A 15,658-nucleotide genomic window follows, 5' to 3' on the forward strand; every position below is an offset into this window, starting at 1 on the left:
AGTTGCCCATGCAGGAAGCATAGTTTTTGGTCTTTATGTACTAAAACTAAAATAAAATGATTTAAATCATGTTTATTTTAATATTAAATTCCCTGAAAAAATGATTCAAAGATGATTCCTTGGATTTACTAAATTCTTTTAAGTTGTTTTAAATTGTCAAATCAAATTTAAGTTGTTGTAAACAATGTATTTGGGCTGAATTTAAACCACCAAATTAAGTTGAACATTGCTAAATTTACTTTGTTTACATTCAGCCCATATAAATTGTTTGCAATTGTTATTAAAAACAATATTAAAATGTCTTTTAATTTGATGTACTAAAACTAAAATAAAATTATTAAATAATATAAAAAATTTATATTAAATTTCCTGGAAAAAAAAATAATTCAAAGATGATTCCTCGGATTTACTAAATTCTTTTACGTTAAGTGGTTGTAAACAGTTTGTTTGGGCTGAATTAAACCACCAAATTAAGTTGAACGTTACTAAATTTAATTTGTTTGTTTAAATTCAATCCATATAAATTGTTTGCAGAAATCTTTTTTTTTTCCAGTGTCGTCATGAGTTATTTTTCAGTTCGATTTTTTTTTTTTTTTTTTTTTTTTTATTATTATTTTTTATTTATTTTTTTTATTATTTATTTATTTATTTTTTTGTTTTGTTTTTTGTTTGTTGTTTTTTTTATTTTTTGCATTAAATGTCTTTTAATTTGATGTACTAAACTGAAATAAAATTATTAAATGATAATAATAAGTAAATAATAGTAAGTTTTTTTATTTCAGTTTGATTTACTACTGGACTAATCTTAAAAAAATTAAAATATATATTTTTTTGGGTTTAATTTTATGTACTAAACTAAAAATAAAATTACAAAAAAATAATAATAATAATATAAGAATTGTTTGAAATCACCAAAACGTAATTTATTTATTATGCATTTATTTTTTATTTCCGTTTATCTTACTACTGGACTAATCTTGAAAAATAAAAATATATTTTATTTTATTTTGGTTTATTTTGATGTACTAAACTGAAATAAAATTATTAAATCACCAAAACACATTGTTATTAAATCTCTCTCTCTCTCTCTCTCTCTCTCTCTCTCTCTCTCTCTCTCTCTCTCTCTCTCTCTCTCTCTCTCTCTTCCTCTTCTCTCTCTCTCTCTCTCTCTCTTCTCTCTCTTCTCTCTCTCTCTCTCTCTCTCTCTCTCTCTCTATATATATATATATATATATTGGTTTAATTTGATGTACTGAAATAAAGGTATTCTATAATAAAAGAAATGAAATCACAAACCCAACATTTGTTTTATTTCAGCTTCATTTACTACTATAGTAATCTTGAAACAGAAGAATAAATCATAATGAAAATGCCAAAATTACAAGATTTAATTACAAGGTTTAACTTGATTTACTAAATCTGAAATAAAATTGGTAAATAATAATAATAAAAGAAATGCTTGGAATTACAAACACATTTTATTTTTATTTCAGCGTAACTTACTAATGTACTAATAGAGAAATAAAATAATAAATCATAATAAAAACGCAAAAATTACAAGAACACTATATTTCTTTTACTAAAATAAAATTAATAAATAATCATTAAAAAAACGTGTGGCAAAAATTAAACATGCAAAAATATTTCAGTGGCTACAGCAGCATTTCTACTTTTTTTATTTTGGTTTAACTTGATGTACAAAACCTGAAATCATATAAATAAATAGAAAAAACAAACAAAAATATTGAGCAAAAGGAGCAATTCTTTTATTCTGGTTTGACTTGAATGTACTAAAATATAAATAAAACTAAAATAAAAATACAAATTACAAACACATTTTTATTTAGGTTTATTTTTGTATTTATTTACTGAAAGTTGAAAAGTAATTAAAAAAATACTTAATGACAAAAACAGAACAAAATCATTAGCTCTAACTAAAATGAAAATCAAAAAATCTAAAACTGTTCTCGCTTTCATGTTACTGTTATAGTATGCCAATGATACGAAAATAACACTTCCAGACTTCACAAATCAAGTGAAAAAAATCTACTTTTTATTTATTTATTATTTTAAAGAGCCTCACCAAACACGGCCGGAGAAACATTGGAGCTGAAGGTGGACCTCCTCCGTTTGTTCCCTTCGGACAGGTCAGCAGCACTCATCTGTTTCATTACATTGATTTGATCTGCACAGATGGTGTAAAACCTGCTGTGGTCTGTGTCTCTCTCTGTAGAAATGTGTTCATAAGGAGCAGGTGGACAGCAGAGCTCTGGATCAGAGGAAGACTCTTCAGAGCACGAACGCCGTCAAATCAGCAGATGACAACGATGAGTTTGAGAAACAGAGAACCGCTGCTATTGCTGAGGTGGCCAAGAGTAAAGAGGTGTGCTGTTGTCTGATTATTATTACCTGATATGTGCAATAATATTCACAATTAGCCATTCATGTGGCTGTTTGTAGATTGAATGCAAAGTTATTACCCCAAAGTTATTAAATTAGTAAGTTTTCAACTGCAGTGGTCCCTCGTAAATCATAGGAGTTACGGTCTAAAAATAACCCGCAATGGGTGAAATCCACGTGAAGTAGTCATATAGTTATTATAGATGTTTTAAGGCTGTAAAACCCCTCAGTAGACACTTGATACACTTTTTTTCAGACAGGCATTAATCTTTTTCCTAATTTCTTCTCTTGTTTAAACACTCTCGTAACTTCTACCTTTCTCTAGCATGTCCAGAAGTCCTACTTTTTGTGCGATGGTTAGCATCTTCCTCTGCCTTTTGTGTGCTACCGCAGGTACCTTTGAGGGTGCAGAATGTTTTGTCTTCATTGCAGGGTTAAAAAAACTTGCTAACATACAGTACAGCACTTCAGAGTCGCACTGCTTTATGTGAAGAGTTATGTAAATTTAGCAAGCCGAACACCTTCTGTACTGTACAGGAGACAAGGCATGGAGGAGATTGATTGACAATGGTCTACAGCCAATCAGGACGCAGAACACATGCTCTATTTAGGATGCATATCTTATCCAGCATATGTTTTACACAGGGGATGCCCTTCCAGCTGCAATCCAGTACTGGGAAACATTCATACACACTCATTCACACACACTCATACAATTTAGTTCATCAATTCCCCTAAAGCGCATGTGTTTGGACTGTGGGGGAAACCGGAGCACCCGGAGGAAACCCACGCCAACATGGGAAGAACATGCAAACTCCACGCAGAAATGCCGAGTGACCCCGCTGGGACTCGAACTAGCGACCTTCTTGCTGTGAGTGCTAACTACTGAGACACCGGGTCGCCTGACGCAAGACACAATGTGCTGTGAAAAACAAAAAAAATCTGCGAGTCCAAGAAAGGTGAACCGCGTTATAGCAAGGGACTACTGTATATCCCAAATGACGTTTAAGTGGTGAGCAAGGAATATTTTTTAAAGTATTTCCTAGTATATTGTTTTTGTGGAGAGAGTCTTATTCTGTTTAGAAAGTTAACACAACAAAAAAAAATATTAGGATAAAAAATAAATATCAAATTTAATTTGTTCGAATTATTAATAATAATAATAATAATAATATTTAATAATGTGCGTGGAGAATCTCTTTTTTCTCAATTCCAACATACTTTCACTTTAGATATAAGGAAAAAAGAAAAATGTACTCTTTTATTCACTGTTTAACAGTCAAATATATATATTTATATTTTTATTTATCCTAATAAATTTTTTTGTTGTCACTTTTCTCTCCGAACCCCTAGAAAAGAGACTAAATGTAACAATATCCCGGACGAGCCCCCAATTGTTACACTTAGTCACCTTTCTAGGGGTTCGGAGAGAAAGGTAACACAACAAAAAAATTTATTAGGATAAATAAAAAAATAAATATCAAATTTAATTTGATCGAAATAATAATAATATTTAATAATGTGCTTGGAGAATCTCCTTTTTCTTTATCCCAGCATAATTTCACTTTAGATATAAGGAAAAAAGAAAACTCAGGGAAAAAAACACACTAATAATTATATTCTTTAATGATTCATTAAATTGGTCAGAGTTGTATTAATGACTTTTATAATGTTGCAAACAGATTCCATTTCAAATAAACGCTGCTTTTTTTTTTTTTATCCACTCAAAGAATTTTAAATTGTCATGGCTTTCACAAAATATTATTAATATTAATCTGCATATAATGATTTCAGAAGGATCGTGTGACACTGAAAAAAAACTCTATTGTTCATTGTTGCATCATAGGAATGAATGATGTATTAAAATGTTGCTTGTAAAAACAATTGTAATTTTCACATAACTTTTTTTATTATTATAATTATTATTAAACAAATACAATTCCTCCAAAAACATTATAATAAATAATACAAATATCATAAATATTCAAAAAGGTTTGACTGGCAGTGGACAAAGTAAACACTTACAAAAAGATATTGGCGTTTCAGTTCCGAATAAATCAGATTTTCATACCCTGCAGCAAAGTAGCACCTTTTGATAATGGCGTATTGATGTATTAAAGCAATATATAATTGAATTTGATCCCTCTCGTGACTGTGTCTATAGGGCATGAGCAGAATTATTATTGTCCAATATTTAATTAAGGAATGTTTGATTTCGAGTGTGTAATTACACATGTAATGTGATGCATGATCACACAAACCAGTAAACATTCATTTCACCTTGACAGCTCGTGAGTTAGAATTCAGCTTTCAAAACGTACTTATGATGTCCTAAAATGGGCATTATTTGTGTGTTGATTGAAGCAGAGTGTTGTTAAAGGTCCTGTGAAATTAAAATAAAGGTATTTTTTAGATGCTAGTATCAGTATCTCAGCATTTAAGGATTTCTATAAGCTACTGTGCTCCAAAACAGTGACAAATTTAGCATCTAGAAGATATAAACCTGATATAAACATCTAAAGATTGCAGTTTGTCCCATTTTCCCCCCTAAATAATCAATGTTTTATTTTTCATGTCACCTCATACTTCAGTTTCTCATCAAATCTTCTGACCAATCAAATGCTTTCTAATATCTGACATGCCCCGCCCCTTCTTCTCATTGGCTTTTATTTGATACGCTTGAGCTCAACCACTCTCACTGGCAGAGCTGTGATAAAAACAAAACACTACTGGGTGTTTTTTATAAAGAGGAGGAGCTACTCCATGGCCCGTCCTCTCTTTGTTTCAGTTGAGATTTTGTCAAATTTTCAATGAAAAATCCACATTTTAAAGCACTTTACAGGACCTTTTAAATGTAAATGTTTGTGTATTTTATTGTGCGTGTGTCTTCTAGACGCGTACGTTCGGCGGTGGAGGAAATGCAGGAGGAAACCTCGCAAATCCAGCATCCTCCTATAAGAGCCGAGACACGTATCAAAGGAAGAGAGAGGAGAGAGAAAAACCCTGGACGGAAAACAAGTCAGACGGAGTTTACAGAGATCTGGTGAGATGCAGAAATCATCATAAATATACATAAATGGTGATTTGTCAGCATTTTTGGGGAAGTGATTCTCAAAGTTACTCCTTGTGAAATGAACTGTTAGTGATGTGAAATACGAGAGAAGGTTTAAAATGATCCAAATAGACTGAATGCTGATGATTTTGCTTTTCGCAATCATCAAAACATCTAGATAAAGTGACCGTACACCCAAAAATGAAAATAAAATAAGATGTTTTAAAGAAACTCAAACCGGTTTGGAAGCACTTGAGATTAGGCTTATGACGATATCACATTTTTCAGATCAATTTCTGAAGCTTTTATCATGGTATAACTTTTTATTCAGAATTGTTTTCAGAGAACTATATACAATTCCTAAAGACCTTTTAGAGGCTATATTTAAATCAATTACCACCTAAATGCCCACACTACTTTAGAATGTGATGCCTACTTTCAGGGGTGCTTCTGGCTGGTACGTCGCAGACTAAAGTGAAGATTGGGGGAGCCCCTAATAGTAACTTTGGGGGCCCCAAAAAGGCATGTGCCCTTAGAATCATCCTAACTCTTCCCCCTAGTGATGCCCCTTGCCTACTTTACAAAAATTGTCAAAAGTATGACAAATTAGGGTATGCCTCAAAACATACACCGAAATAGGGGGCGCTTGTGTGTTTATAGTCACCAATGCTAACTGAATGGTCAACTGTGGTGAAGTGTGGTACTGCGGCCAAAACAAATGTAACTGGAAGCTAATTTTTGGAGATATCAGCTTCAAATTTGGAATATAATTTGTTCAGATATTTAGCTTAGATTTTCTGTCAAATTTGGGCTGAAACAGATTTAGTAAAATGTAACATAATAAACTATACATTTGTTTTATTATTTTTATGAACTTAGTCACATACATTTAGTTTTATTTAACTTTTTGTTTTGTAGTGTTTTCACTTCAGCTGAGTGTGTCTACACATGTGTCTTTAAAATGAGACCAAGCTAAGTTGGAGCAACATTAAATAATTAAAAAAATCTAATTAAATAATTTGAATATATTTAAAGTTAATACATTTTTTAGCATTTTTTTTTGATAAATAGAACAATAAAAATTATTTAATTGAAATAAAAATATTTTGTAACATTTTATAGTCTTTACTGACTTTACTGTCACTTTTGTTCAATAGGTCACACTTTACAATACAGGCCATTCAATTCAATTCACCTTTATTTGTATAGCGCTTATACAATGTAGATTGTGTCAAAGCAGCTTCACATAGAAGGTCATAGTAAATAGGAACAGTGTAATTCAGTTTGTAGTGTTTAAGTTCAGTTCAGTTCAGCTCAGTTCAGTGTGGTTTAATAATCACTACTGAGAGTCCAAATTTTGAAGAGCAAATCCAACGATGCGCAGCGCTAGAGATCCTGAACCATGCAAGCCAGAGGCGACAGCGGAGAGGGAAAAAAAAAAAACTTCACTAATGGCGGAAGTGAAGAAAAAAAACCTTGAGAGAAACCAGGCTCAGTTGGGCACGACCATTTTAATTTCTCCGCTGGCCAAACGTCTTGTGCAGAGCTGCAGTCTCAGCGGCGGAGGCTGGAAGCTGGTCTCAGTGAAGACTCATCTGTCTCTGGAGCGTCACAGGATGCACTGAGTTATCATGAACTAATATTTAACAACTGTATTTTCATTTACTAATGTTAACAATGAGGAATTAAATACTGTAATTCTTTATGTTAGTAAATAGATTCACTTGTGTTCTGTGGTGTAAGATGTTACAAATCAATTTAATGCATCCTAGTTTAAATGTAAGTATTAAAAAAGTATAAATCTGACTGATCTCAATATTGCGAGTGTTGAACAGTAAATTATAATGTAAAGTGCTGCTTTAAGACTCTGAAAGTAGGGGTTGAACATTTCTGTTGCTAAAAATATGATGTTTTTTATTTATTTGTGCTAATGCATTCAAATCTTGCCATTTTCACTCATGTTTTTTTTAAAGTAGCAATCCTTGAGAACACCTCAAGTGCCCAAAAATTGTACGGTGGGCTTTTATTTATAATTATATGGCATTATTTGTCTCTAATGCGAGTAGAGAAGCGAATGCTTGCCTTTTACTGGACAGAAGTCAAGTGGGTGGCTGATGTAAGCACCGATGGATAACCCCACTTCTGTTTTGTTTTGATTGCAGTCGTATTTCTGTGTTTTTGTACTTCAGTGGTGCTCTGCGTGTTTTCTGTGTCTGTACTTTTGTCCTTGCGTGATGGATTTTAATGGAGTGCTGGATGGCCCTTAAGATTTCTGTGTTCTGCTTTTTTTTTTTTGCCTCTTCAAGGTTGATGAGCGAGCTTTGAGGGACATCATGGAGATGGGCTTTAACCGAGAGGCGGCCAGACAGGCTCTGCTAGATAACAATAATAACCTTGAAGTGGCCCTTAACCTCTTGCTAACCAGAGCAAACCAGCCCAGAGCGGCCCCAGTGGAGCAGAGCCGCCCGCCACCCCGAGGTAAAAAAAAAAACCTAATGATGACTAAAAAAAATGTAATTAAATAAGCAGATAACAACTTCACACAGGTGTCAACATGATGCAGCAATCTTCATTTTAATGCCCAATACTGATGCTGTTTCACTTTTTTTTTTACCCTCCTGTGAAGTATTTTTATTTTTTACAAATATTTTTCAAGTGATATTTAAAGGATTGAGGATTTTCACGGTGTTTCCTATGCTAAATTTTTTATTTGTTTTATTTCGGCTGGAATAAAAGCAGTTTTTATTTAAAAAAAAAAACATTTTAAGTCTATATTATTAGCCCCCTTTAGCAATATATTTTTTAATTGTCTACAGAACAAACCACTGTTATACAGTTATTTTCCTAATTATCCTAACTTGCCATATTAACCTAGTTAAGCCTTTAAATTCTACTTTAAGCTAAATATTTATATCTTGAGAAATGTCTAGTAAAATATTATTTACTGTCATCATGGCAACGATAAAATAAATCAGTTATTAGAAATGAGTTATTAAAACTATTATGTTTAGAATTGGGTTGAACAAAAATCTCTTCGTTAAACAGAACTTGGGAAAAAAAATATGAACAAATTAAAATTTAACGTGAACTAATATTTGTGACTTGCACTGCATGACAAATATATTATAATGCATAAATAATATTAATAGTAATAATAATAAAAATCGTATAATTTCAAAATGTTAAATAATTGCCTTTTTTTACATTTTAAATTACATGTAAATTCGCATTATAATTTCTCAATTTTAAAGGTGAAGTATTCAAGTTTGACACCCAGTGGTTGAACTAGGTATTGCACTCCTGGATCAAAACAAATGCAAGCGCGGGTTGCCAGATTGAGGACAGGAGCGAGTGATTTAAACTGTCTTCTAAATAAAAGCAACGGAGCTCGATAGAAGGAATATTCTCCATATTAAAAATATGTTTGTCCTGACCAACACCTCAAATTGATATATTAGAAATGACTTCTATTTCTCACAGGTGAACAACAGAAAACTGACAATGATCACCTCAAATACACATCATGTGCTTTATTCAGTGTTAAATGCTAATAATGTGAGCTTGAATGCCATTTTACATGATGTTTATTGCCATATACTGAAAGCAGCAGCAGATAGTAAAATAAACCATTTGAGATCGAACTTTAAAACTAAACACATATCAGTGATTCAGCATCTACATTTAATAATATTAAAGAGGGTTAATATGTGTTAAATAGATTATAAACCTTACCATTTGGTGAGTGAGGTCATATTCTGTGCTTCTGAATGGCTGTATTTAAGTTTCTGTCGTGTTTCATCTGGTGCAAACAGCCAAATTGTTCATCACCGCGTATCTCATTACGATGCAACGGTTATAATGTAACCTGCTCACCTAATGTTTACGCTCGTAATATTTATATCATTTGCTGATTAATAACCTCATGTGGAACTGAATCATTTCGGAATCGGTTACTGTACACTGGAGGTCACATTTCGGTCAAGGACGCATGCTTTCAGAGCCTTCCTGATTGAATTCATGAAATACGCGGTTTCCAACAAGGCAACCTGGGGTGCTGAGATATAATTGGCCAAACTGGCATTGAGCAGGTTAAAATGACCAAAACAAAGACAGCGTTCCAGCACGGAAAACATTTTTAAAGCAAAACTTGGCATGATTCTGAAATATCTGCAAACATAGTGTGGCATTTTTATGCTTTAGAAGAGTCAAAAACTTACTTACAATAATAATCTATATTTATAATTGAATAATAATTTAATTAATAATTATTCATTTAAATAATTTTTTTTTTACATTTAGTTGGTTAGTTTTACATTAATTAAATACATATATTTTATTTGTTATTTACTTAATTTAATAAAATGATTACAACTTCTGATTTTAAAATCTTATTAGGCATAAGCTAAAATATTAAAATAACCCAAGATTAGTAGATGCTTTTGTATTTGCCATTACGTTGACTTTAGTTAAATTAACTGATATTAAAAAACGGAGAATTGCTGTACAGAGTTAATGAACAAAAGCCCTATAAATAGTCAGAATTGTCAGTGTCGTAGGCCAGATTAATGTAAAAATGTCTATATTTAACAATAAATCACCTATTAAATCTTCAAGAGTTTGGTGCTTTGATGAACAACCACTGCAAATACAACAATCCCAATATTCTTATAAACACTAATGTTCAATTTTTTTTTCTTTTTTAATTTTTAAATTACATGTAAATTTTATTATAATTTATAAATATTAAATGTTAATTTAGCATTTTTTTCCCAATTTTTTGACATTTATTTTTAGCTTCAAAGTTAAAAGAAATATTGTTAGTTAAAAAAATACAGCTTAATTTTATTTGTTATTAAAATACAACTTTTGATTTTAACATGTTACTAGTCATAAATCAAGAAATTGAAATCATTTTATTAATAAATGCACAGGTTAATAAATGCTTTCGTAGCTGTCATAGCATTAACTTTAGTTAAATTAGCTGATTTTAACATATGGAGAAATACTGTACAGTGTTAATGAACAAAAGGCCTGGAAATAATCACAGAATTTTCAGTATCATCCACTTGTTAAGTCGTGATGTAAGCCAGTGTTTCCCAACCCTGTTCCTGAAGGCACACCCACAGTCCACATTTTCAACCTCTCCCTAATCAAACACACCTGAATCATCTTATCATAACATCAGAAGAGACTCCAAAACCTGAAGTTAATGGGTCAGATAACGGAGACATCCAAAATATGTACTGTTGGTGTGCCTCCAGGAACAGGGTTGGGAAACACTGATGTAAGGAATACATGCATGTTTCTGTGTCCAAGCCGTTCTCATTTGAATTGAGAAAATATTCATTTAGCGACACATTAAAGTAAATCTGATATAAAATCATAGTGTACACAACAGTCTCTGGACTTGCTGCATCACAGACACCAATATTTGAACAATTTATAAAAAGTAAATCATTTTCTGGCCATCGAGTATTAGGCATGTATATATTTTTGAAAGTATTACATCGCTTTGTAAACATTTATTATTACCATTTGTTGAGCCTCCCTATACAGTTTGATAGAGCGCTTCGACCCGGAAGCTGCTTTGCGTGACTTCACACTTAACAAGAGGATAGGCCAGATTACCGGGAAATGTTTAAAGGGCACCTATGGTAAAAAAATCTACTTTTCAAGCTGTTTGGACAGACATATGTGCATGTATGGTGTATAGACCGTCATATTGGGCTGATATAAACACACCCAGTGCTTTTTTTTTTTCAATTTAACAACATAAAAAACGGTAGACCAATTGGAGCGGTTTTCAAACCGACCGCAACTTTACGTAGGAGAGCGGTCCCCCCGCCCACCTATATTGATTGACAGGCGCGTCATCATATCCTCAGTTTGTTGATTCACGTCCGCTATTTTCAGCGTGAGTCGAATCGATATCACTAAAGGAACACGCTAGCTCTATTTTTAGATGCAAGGCTCATTGTGCTCAACACAAGATCAATATTCTCCACATTATCGCTCTAATCAGAATTATTGGTTGTATCTTTTGGTAGGTTTGCAAACATGTGTACTTCTCATTGAGTCTACCTTATACTTCAGCCGTTTGCATTTCTCGCGATCCCAGAAGCTCCCTGTGATCTTAACTAGCATGCGTTTTAGAACTCTAAACATAGGTTTCTATCAGGGTACACTCAAGTCGACGGCTGGGTGCCGCGGACCGCTGCAGAAACCTATGTTTAGAATTCAAAAATGCGTGGTGCGACGATTCGGGACACATGTTTCTGCCGCGCCACAGAGAGTGTCTGGTGTGCCGTGTCGCGGCTTCGAGCGGCGCATCCGGTGCCTCAGTCAAAGTTAATTCAGTGTTCGTGGTTATTAGTCTCAGTGTACAAGCTCGGCACTTGAAACTAGCACACAGTTGGCTGTAAAACTGTACAAAGACACATATAATTTTTGTACTCTCTGCTTGGTCTGTGTCCGAGTCATACATGTACGACTGAATGCGGATCCTCTCCTGCTCCTCTCAAGTATGCCTGTCTGTGTTGCAAACACAGAGCGGGTCATGGCTCCGCCCCCTTGTTACGTTGGGCGGGAAGCAGAAACTAATCTACATGTGAAGCAACACACCCCTAAATCAGCGAGCTGTGGACACGCCCCCAACATGACACTTTTTAACACATTATAATAAAACAATCTGAATTGTGTTTTAAACTGAACCTAAACTGACACACTCAGAAGAACCATAATAATAATATTAAATCAGAAAAAAGAGGTAAACTATGTCCCCTTTAAATTTAAAAATAAATTACCTACTAAATCTTCAAGCATTTGGTGCTTTGATGAACAACCACTAATACAACAATCTGAATATTCTAGAAAGTCACTAAACATTTACATAATAAATAATTATTTGAGGTATTTTGAAGTGGCCATAATATCGATATTGTGCATGTTTATTAGCATGAGATGTTAAATTATTGAATATCTGCAGATGTCTGCCACACTTTGAGGTTTGCAGTTTGTGTGCATGTCGGAACAGATTGTGAGTTTGGCACAAATACTGTTCAATTCTGATTTCTGGACGGTCGCTCTGTGCATCTCAAGTCAACATGTTTACTTTGTATGCCGGTCGCTTTTTCCTCCTCTAATCAGTTTATTTAGTGCACAAAATGAAAAAAAATAATGGCAAATTTTAATTGATCTCTTTTTGAGCACAAGTAATGTGAATACCGGATTGTAATTGTGTGTTTTGTGTTGTCAGGAAAGGGTCGAGGAAAGGGACGCTCCAGACAAGATGAGGATGAGGAAGCAGGAGGAAGACCGTCTGGACCCAGCACACTGTTTGACTTCCTGGAGTCCAAAATGGGCACGTTCTCCATTGATGGTATGTTGAATTTATTTTACCTTAAATAATCTTAAACCTATCATCTTTAAATTTTGCAATAAATCATATATATGAATAATATAAATGTGTTTGTGTTTTCAGATAGTAACAGTATAATATTTGAGTTGTTTATATGCTCTATCAATTAGCTTTTATATTCATAGTTTAAGTTTTATTTTTCTATACATTTCTGTATGTTTTGTTGTTTTTTAGTTATTTGTAATATTTCTATTTAACAGAATTAAAATGAGATATTTCTAGTTTTAGAATTCATTTATATAAACAAATGCTTAGTAATGTTAGGGCTTTCAGCTTAAATTAGTTTTGTCATTTAGCTGCCAATTCATGTTTTATATTAATACTTGAATATTTTATATACCGTATTTTCCGCACTATAAGGCGCACCGGATTATAAAATGCAGTCTCAATTACGGGGTCTATTTCTGTACTTAACCCATACATAAGGCGCACCGTATTATAAGGCGCACGCTAAAATACACTGTCTGCAAAAAAAAAAAAAGGTAATGGAAGCAAAACAGTTTAGTTGAACTTTATTGTACTATTTAACAATACGCTCACATTATTTTTTTTAATCAGTCTTCTCCCACAAATCCATCAAAGTCCTCATCTTCTGTGTCTGAATTGAACAGCTGGGCAGTTTCGTCATCAAACACGCCGGGTTCTCTCTCATCATTGTCCGAGTCAGTCTCATTGCCGGGTGGCTGTTCAGCAATGATGCCGGCTTTTGCGAAAGCTCGGACAACAGTTAAAGCAGACACCTTAGCCCAGGCATCCACAATCCATTCACATATGGTGGCGTAACTCGCCCGGCGCTGCCTACCAGTCTTAGTAAAAGTGTGTTCGCCGTCTGTCATCCATTGCTCCCACGCAGCTCGCAACTTCACTTTAAACGCCCTGTTTTGATTGGTTTATTGCTGCTGCGTACGGAGTGTACGTTTTACGTCTCTGTGTCGGCGGGAAATGCTCCGACAGCCAATCAAGCGGAGCGCTTTCCGAAATCACACAACAACATTTTTACAGATTTTTGAACTCTGTGCACACATAAAGCGCACCGGATTATTAGACGCACGGCCGTTTTATAACAAAATTTAAGGCTTTTAGGTGCGCCTTATAGTGCGGAAAATACGGTGTGTATATATATATATATATATATATATATATATATATATATATAAATAAATAAAAGATTTTGGGCACGATCTTAATAGTATTTGACAAGTGTATGAAGTGAGAGTCATAAAGAAGGCTGTGTCCATTTTAGCAAATGAGAACCACCCACTTTATTTAAAGTTTTGCTTCCTGCCATCAGGCAGAAGGTATACTTATTCTAGACGGGTAAGGTCCAACAGATCATCGCATTCATTTGTTCCAACTGCTGTTGGGTTATTTAACAAGCTTTAAATTTTATTGTTACTGATATTGTTATGTTGAGTGAGTGTGATTTGTTGTGCTGTCAACTGTTGGCTATTGCTGTAAACCTAATTGCCCTTCGTGGACAATAAAGACTTATATATATGTATATATAATGTTTTATTTTAGATTTCAGCTTAATTGTGCACTGAAAATTAATTTATTAATTAATTAAATCTTATTTTAATTTAAATTTAAGTTAAATTAATTTTGATTCTTTCACTGAATTTACAGCCATTCCATTCTATTCAACTCTATTCTTCTTTATTCTACTGTATTCTATTCTACTCTATTCCACTACCCTATTCTACTTTATTCAACTCTGTTTTATTCTACTTTATCCTATTCAACTCTCTTCAATTTTATTCTATTCTACTCTATAAAACTATTCTATTAAACTCTATTCTGTTTGACTCTATTCTATATGACTATATTCTATAATGCTCTATTCTACTCTATTTTATAACCTATTAAATTGTATTCTATGGTACTCTATTCTACTCTGTTCTATTGTACTTTATTGTATTAAACTCTATTCTGTTCTACTTTATTCTATTCTACTCTATTAAACTCTATTCTCTTAAACTATTCTACTCTACTCTGTGCTACTTTATTCTATTCAATTGTCCTCTATTATGCTCCATTCAACTCTAATCTGTACTACTCTGTTCAACTCTATTCTATAGTACTATATTCTATAATGCTCAATTCAACTCTATTCTATACTCTATTCAACTGTATTCTGTGCTACTCTATTCTACTCTGTTCTATTGTACTTTATTGTATTAAACTCTATTCTATTAAACTATTCCATTCTGCTTTATTCTATTCTACTCAACTTCTATTTTATTTTGTTCTACTCTATTAAACTATTCTATTCAACTCTATTCTATAATGCCCTATTCACTGTTCTATTATGCTCCATTTAACTCTATTATGTGCTATTCTACTCTACTCAACTATATTCTGTGCCACTCTATTAACCGGTATTCTACTGTTGTATGACACTATTGTATTTTACTCTATTCAACTCGAGTCTACGATAGTGTATTATACTCCATTCTGTTCAACTCTATTCTATTCTATTCACAATTTAGCCCTAATTGTGCAGTCATACAATGAAACACAGTGAACCTTTTTAATAATAAACCCCTGTGCTGTAAGCATGCTGTTCACGTCTGTTTCATGTACAGCTTGCGAACAGCCTGTGAGTTTATATTGTGATAATGAATATAAAGGATCGCTTGCTTTCAAAGCATTTTTCAGTTGCTTGATTCCCACTGCATGTGCACCGGAATAAGTCCTAATAATGGGAACATTGTATCAGGATTTTTAATCTGGTCTTCTGTTAAAAGTCTGAGTGCGCCGTCAGACAGATGGCCAGTCCCGAATGAAGG

The 15,658-nt window shown here is 33.2% G+C and overlaps 1 protein-coding gene across 3 annotated transcripts in view; it reads left to right on the top strand.

The window, feature by feature from the left end:
- Nucleotides 1-15,658, top strand: part of tdrd3 (tudor domain containing 3) — a 47,732-nt gene that overhangs the window by 19,386 nt on the left and 12,688 nt on the right. For all 3 annotated transcript variants that reach the window (XM_056468125.1, XM_056468126.1, XM_056468127.1), the window contains exons 6-10: nucleotides 2,076-2,147; nucleotides 2,234-2,383; nucleotides 5,294-5,443; nucleotides 7,759-7,930; nucleotides 12,708-12,830. In XM_056468125.1, coding sequence (XP_056324100.1) covers nucleotides 2,076-2,147; nucleotides 2,234-2,383; nucleotides 5,294-5,443; nucleotides 7,759-7,930; nucleotides 12,708-12,830 — 667 coding nt within the window. The remainder of the gene's footprint in view (nucleotides 1-2,075; nucleotides 2,148-2,233; nucleotides 2,384-5,293; nucleotides 5,444-7,758; nucleotides 7,931-12,707; nucleotides 12,831-15,658) is intronic.

This window comes from Danio aesculapii, chromosome 11 (assembly GCF_903798145.1).
Source record: "Danio aesculapii chromosome 11, fDanAes4.1, whole genome shotgun sequence".
NCBI classification, from domain to species: domain Eukaryota; kingdom Metazoa; phylum Chordata; class Actinopteri; order Cypriniformes; family Danionidae; genus Danio; species Danio aesculapii.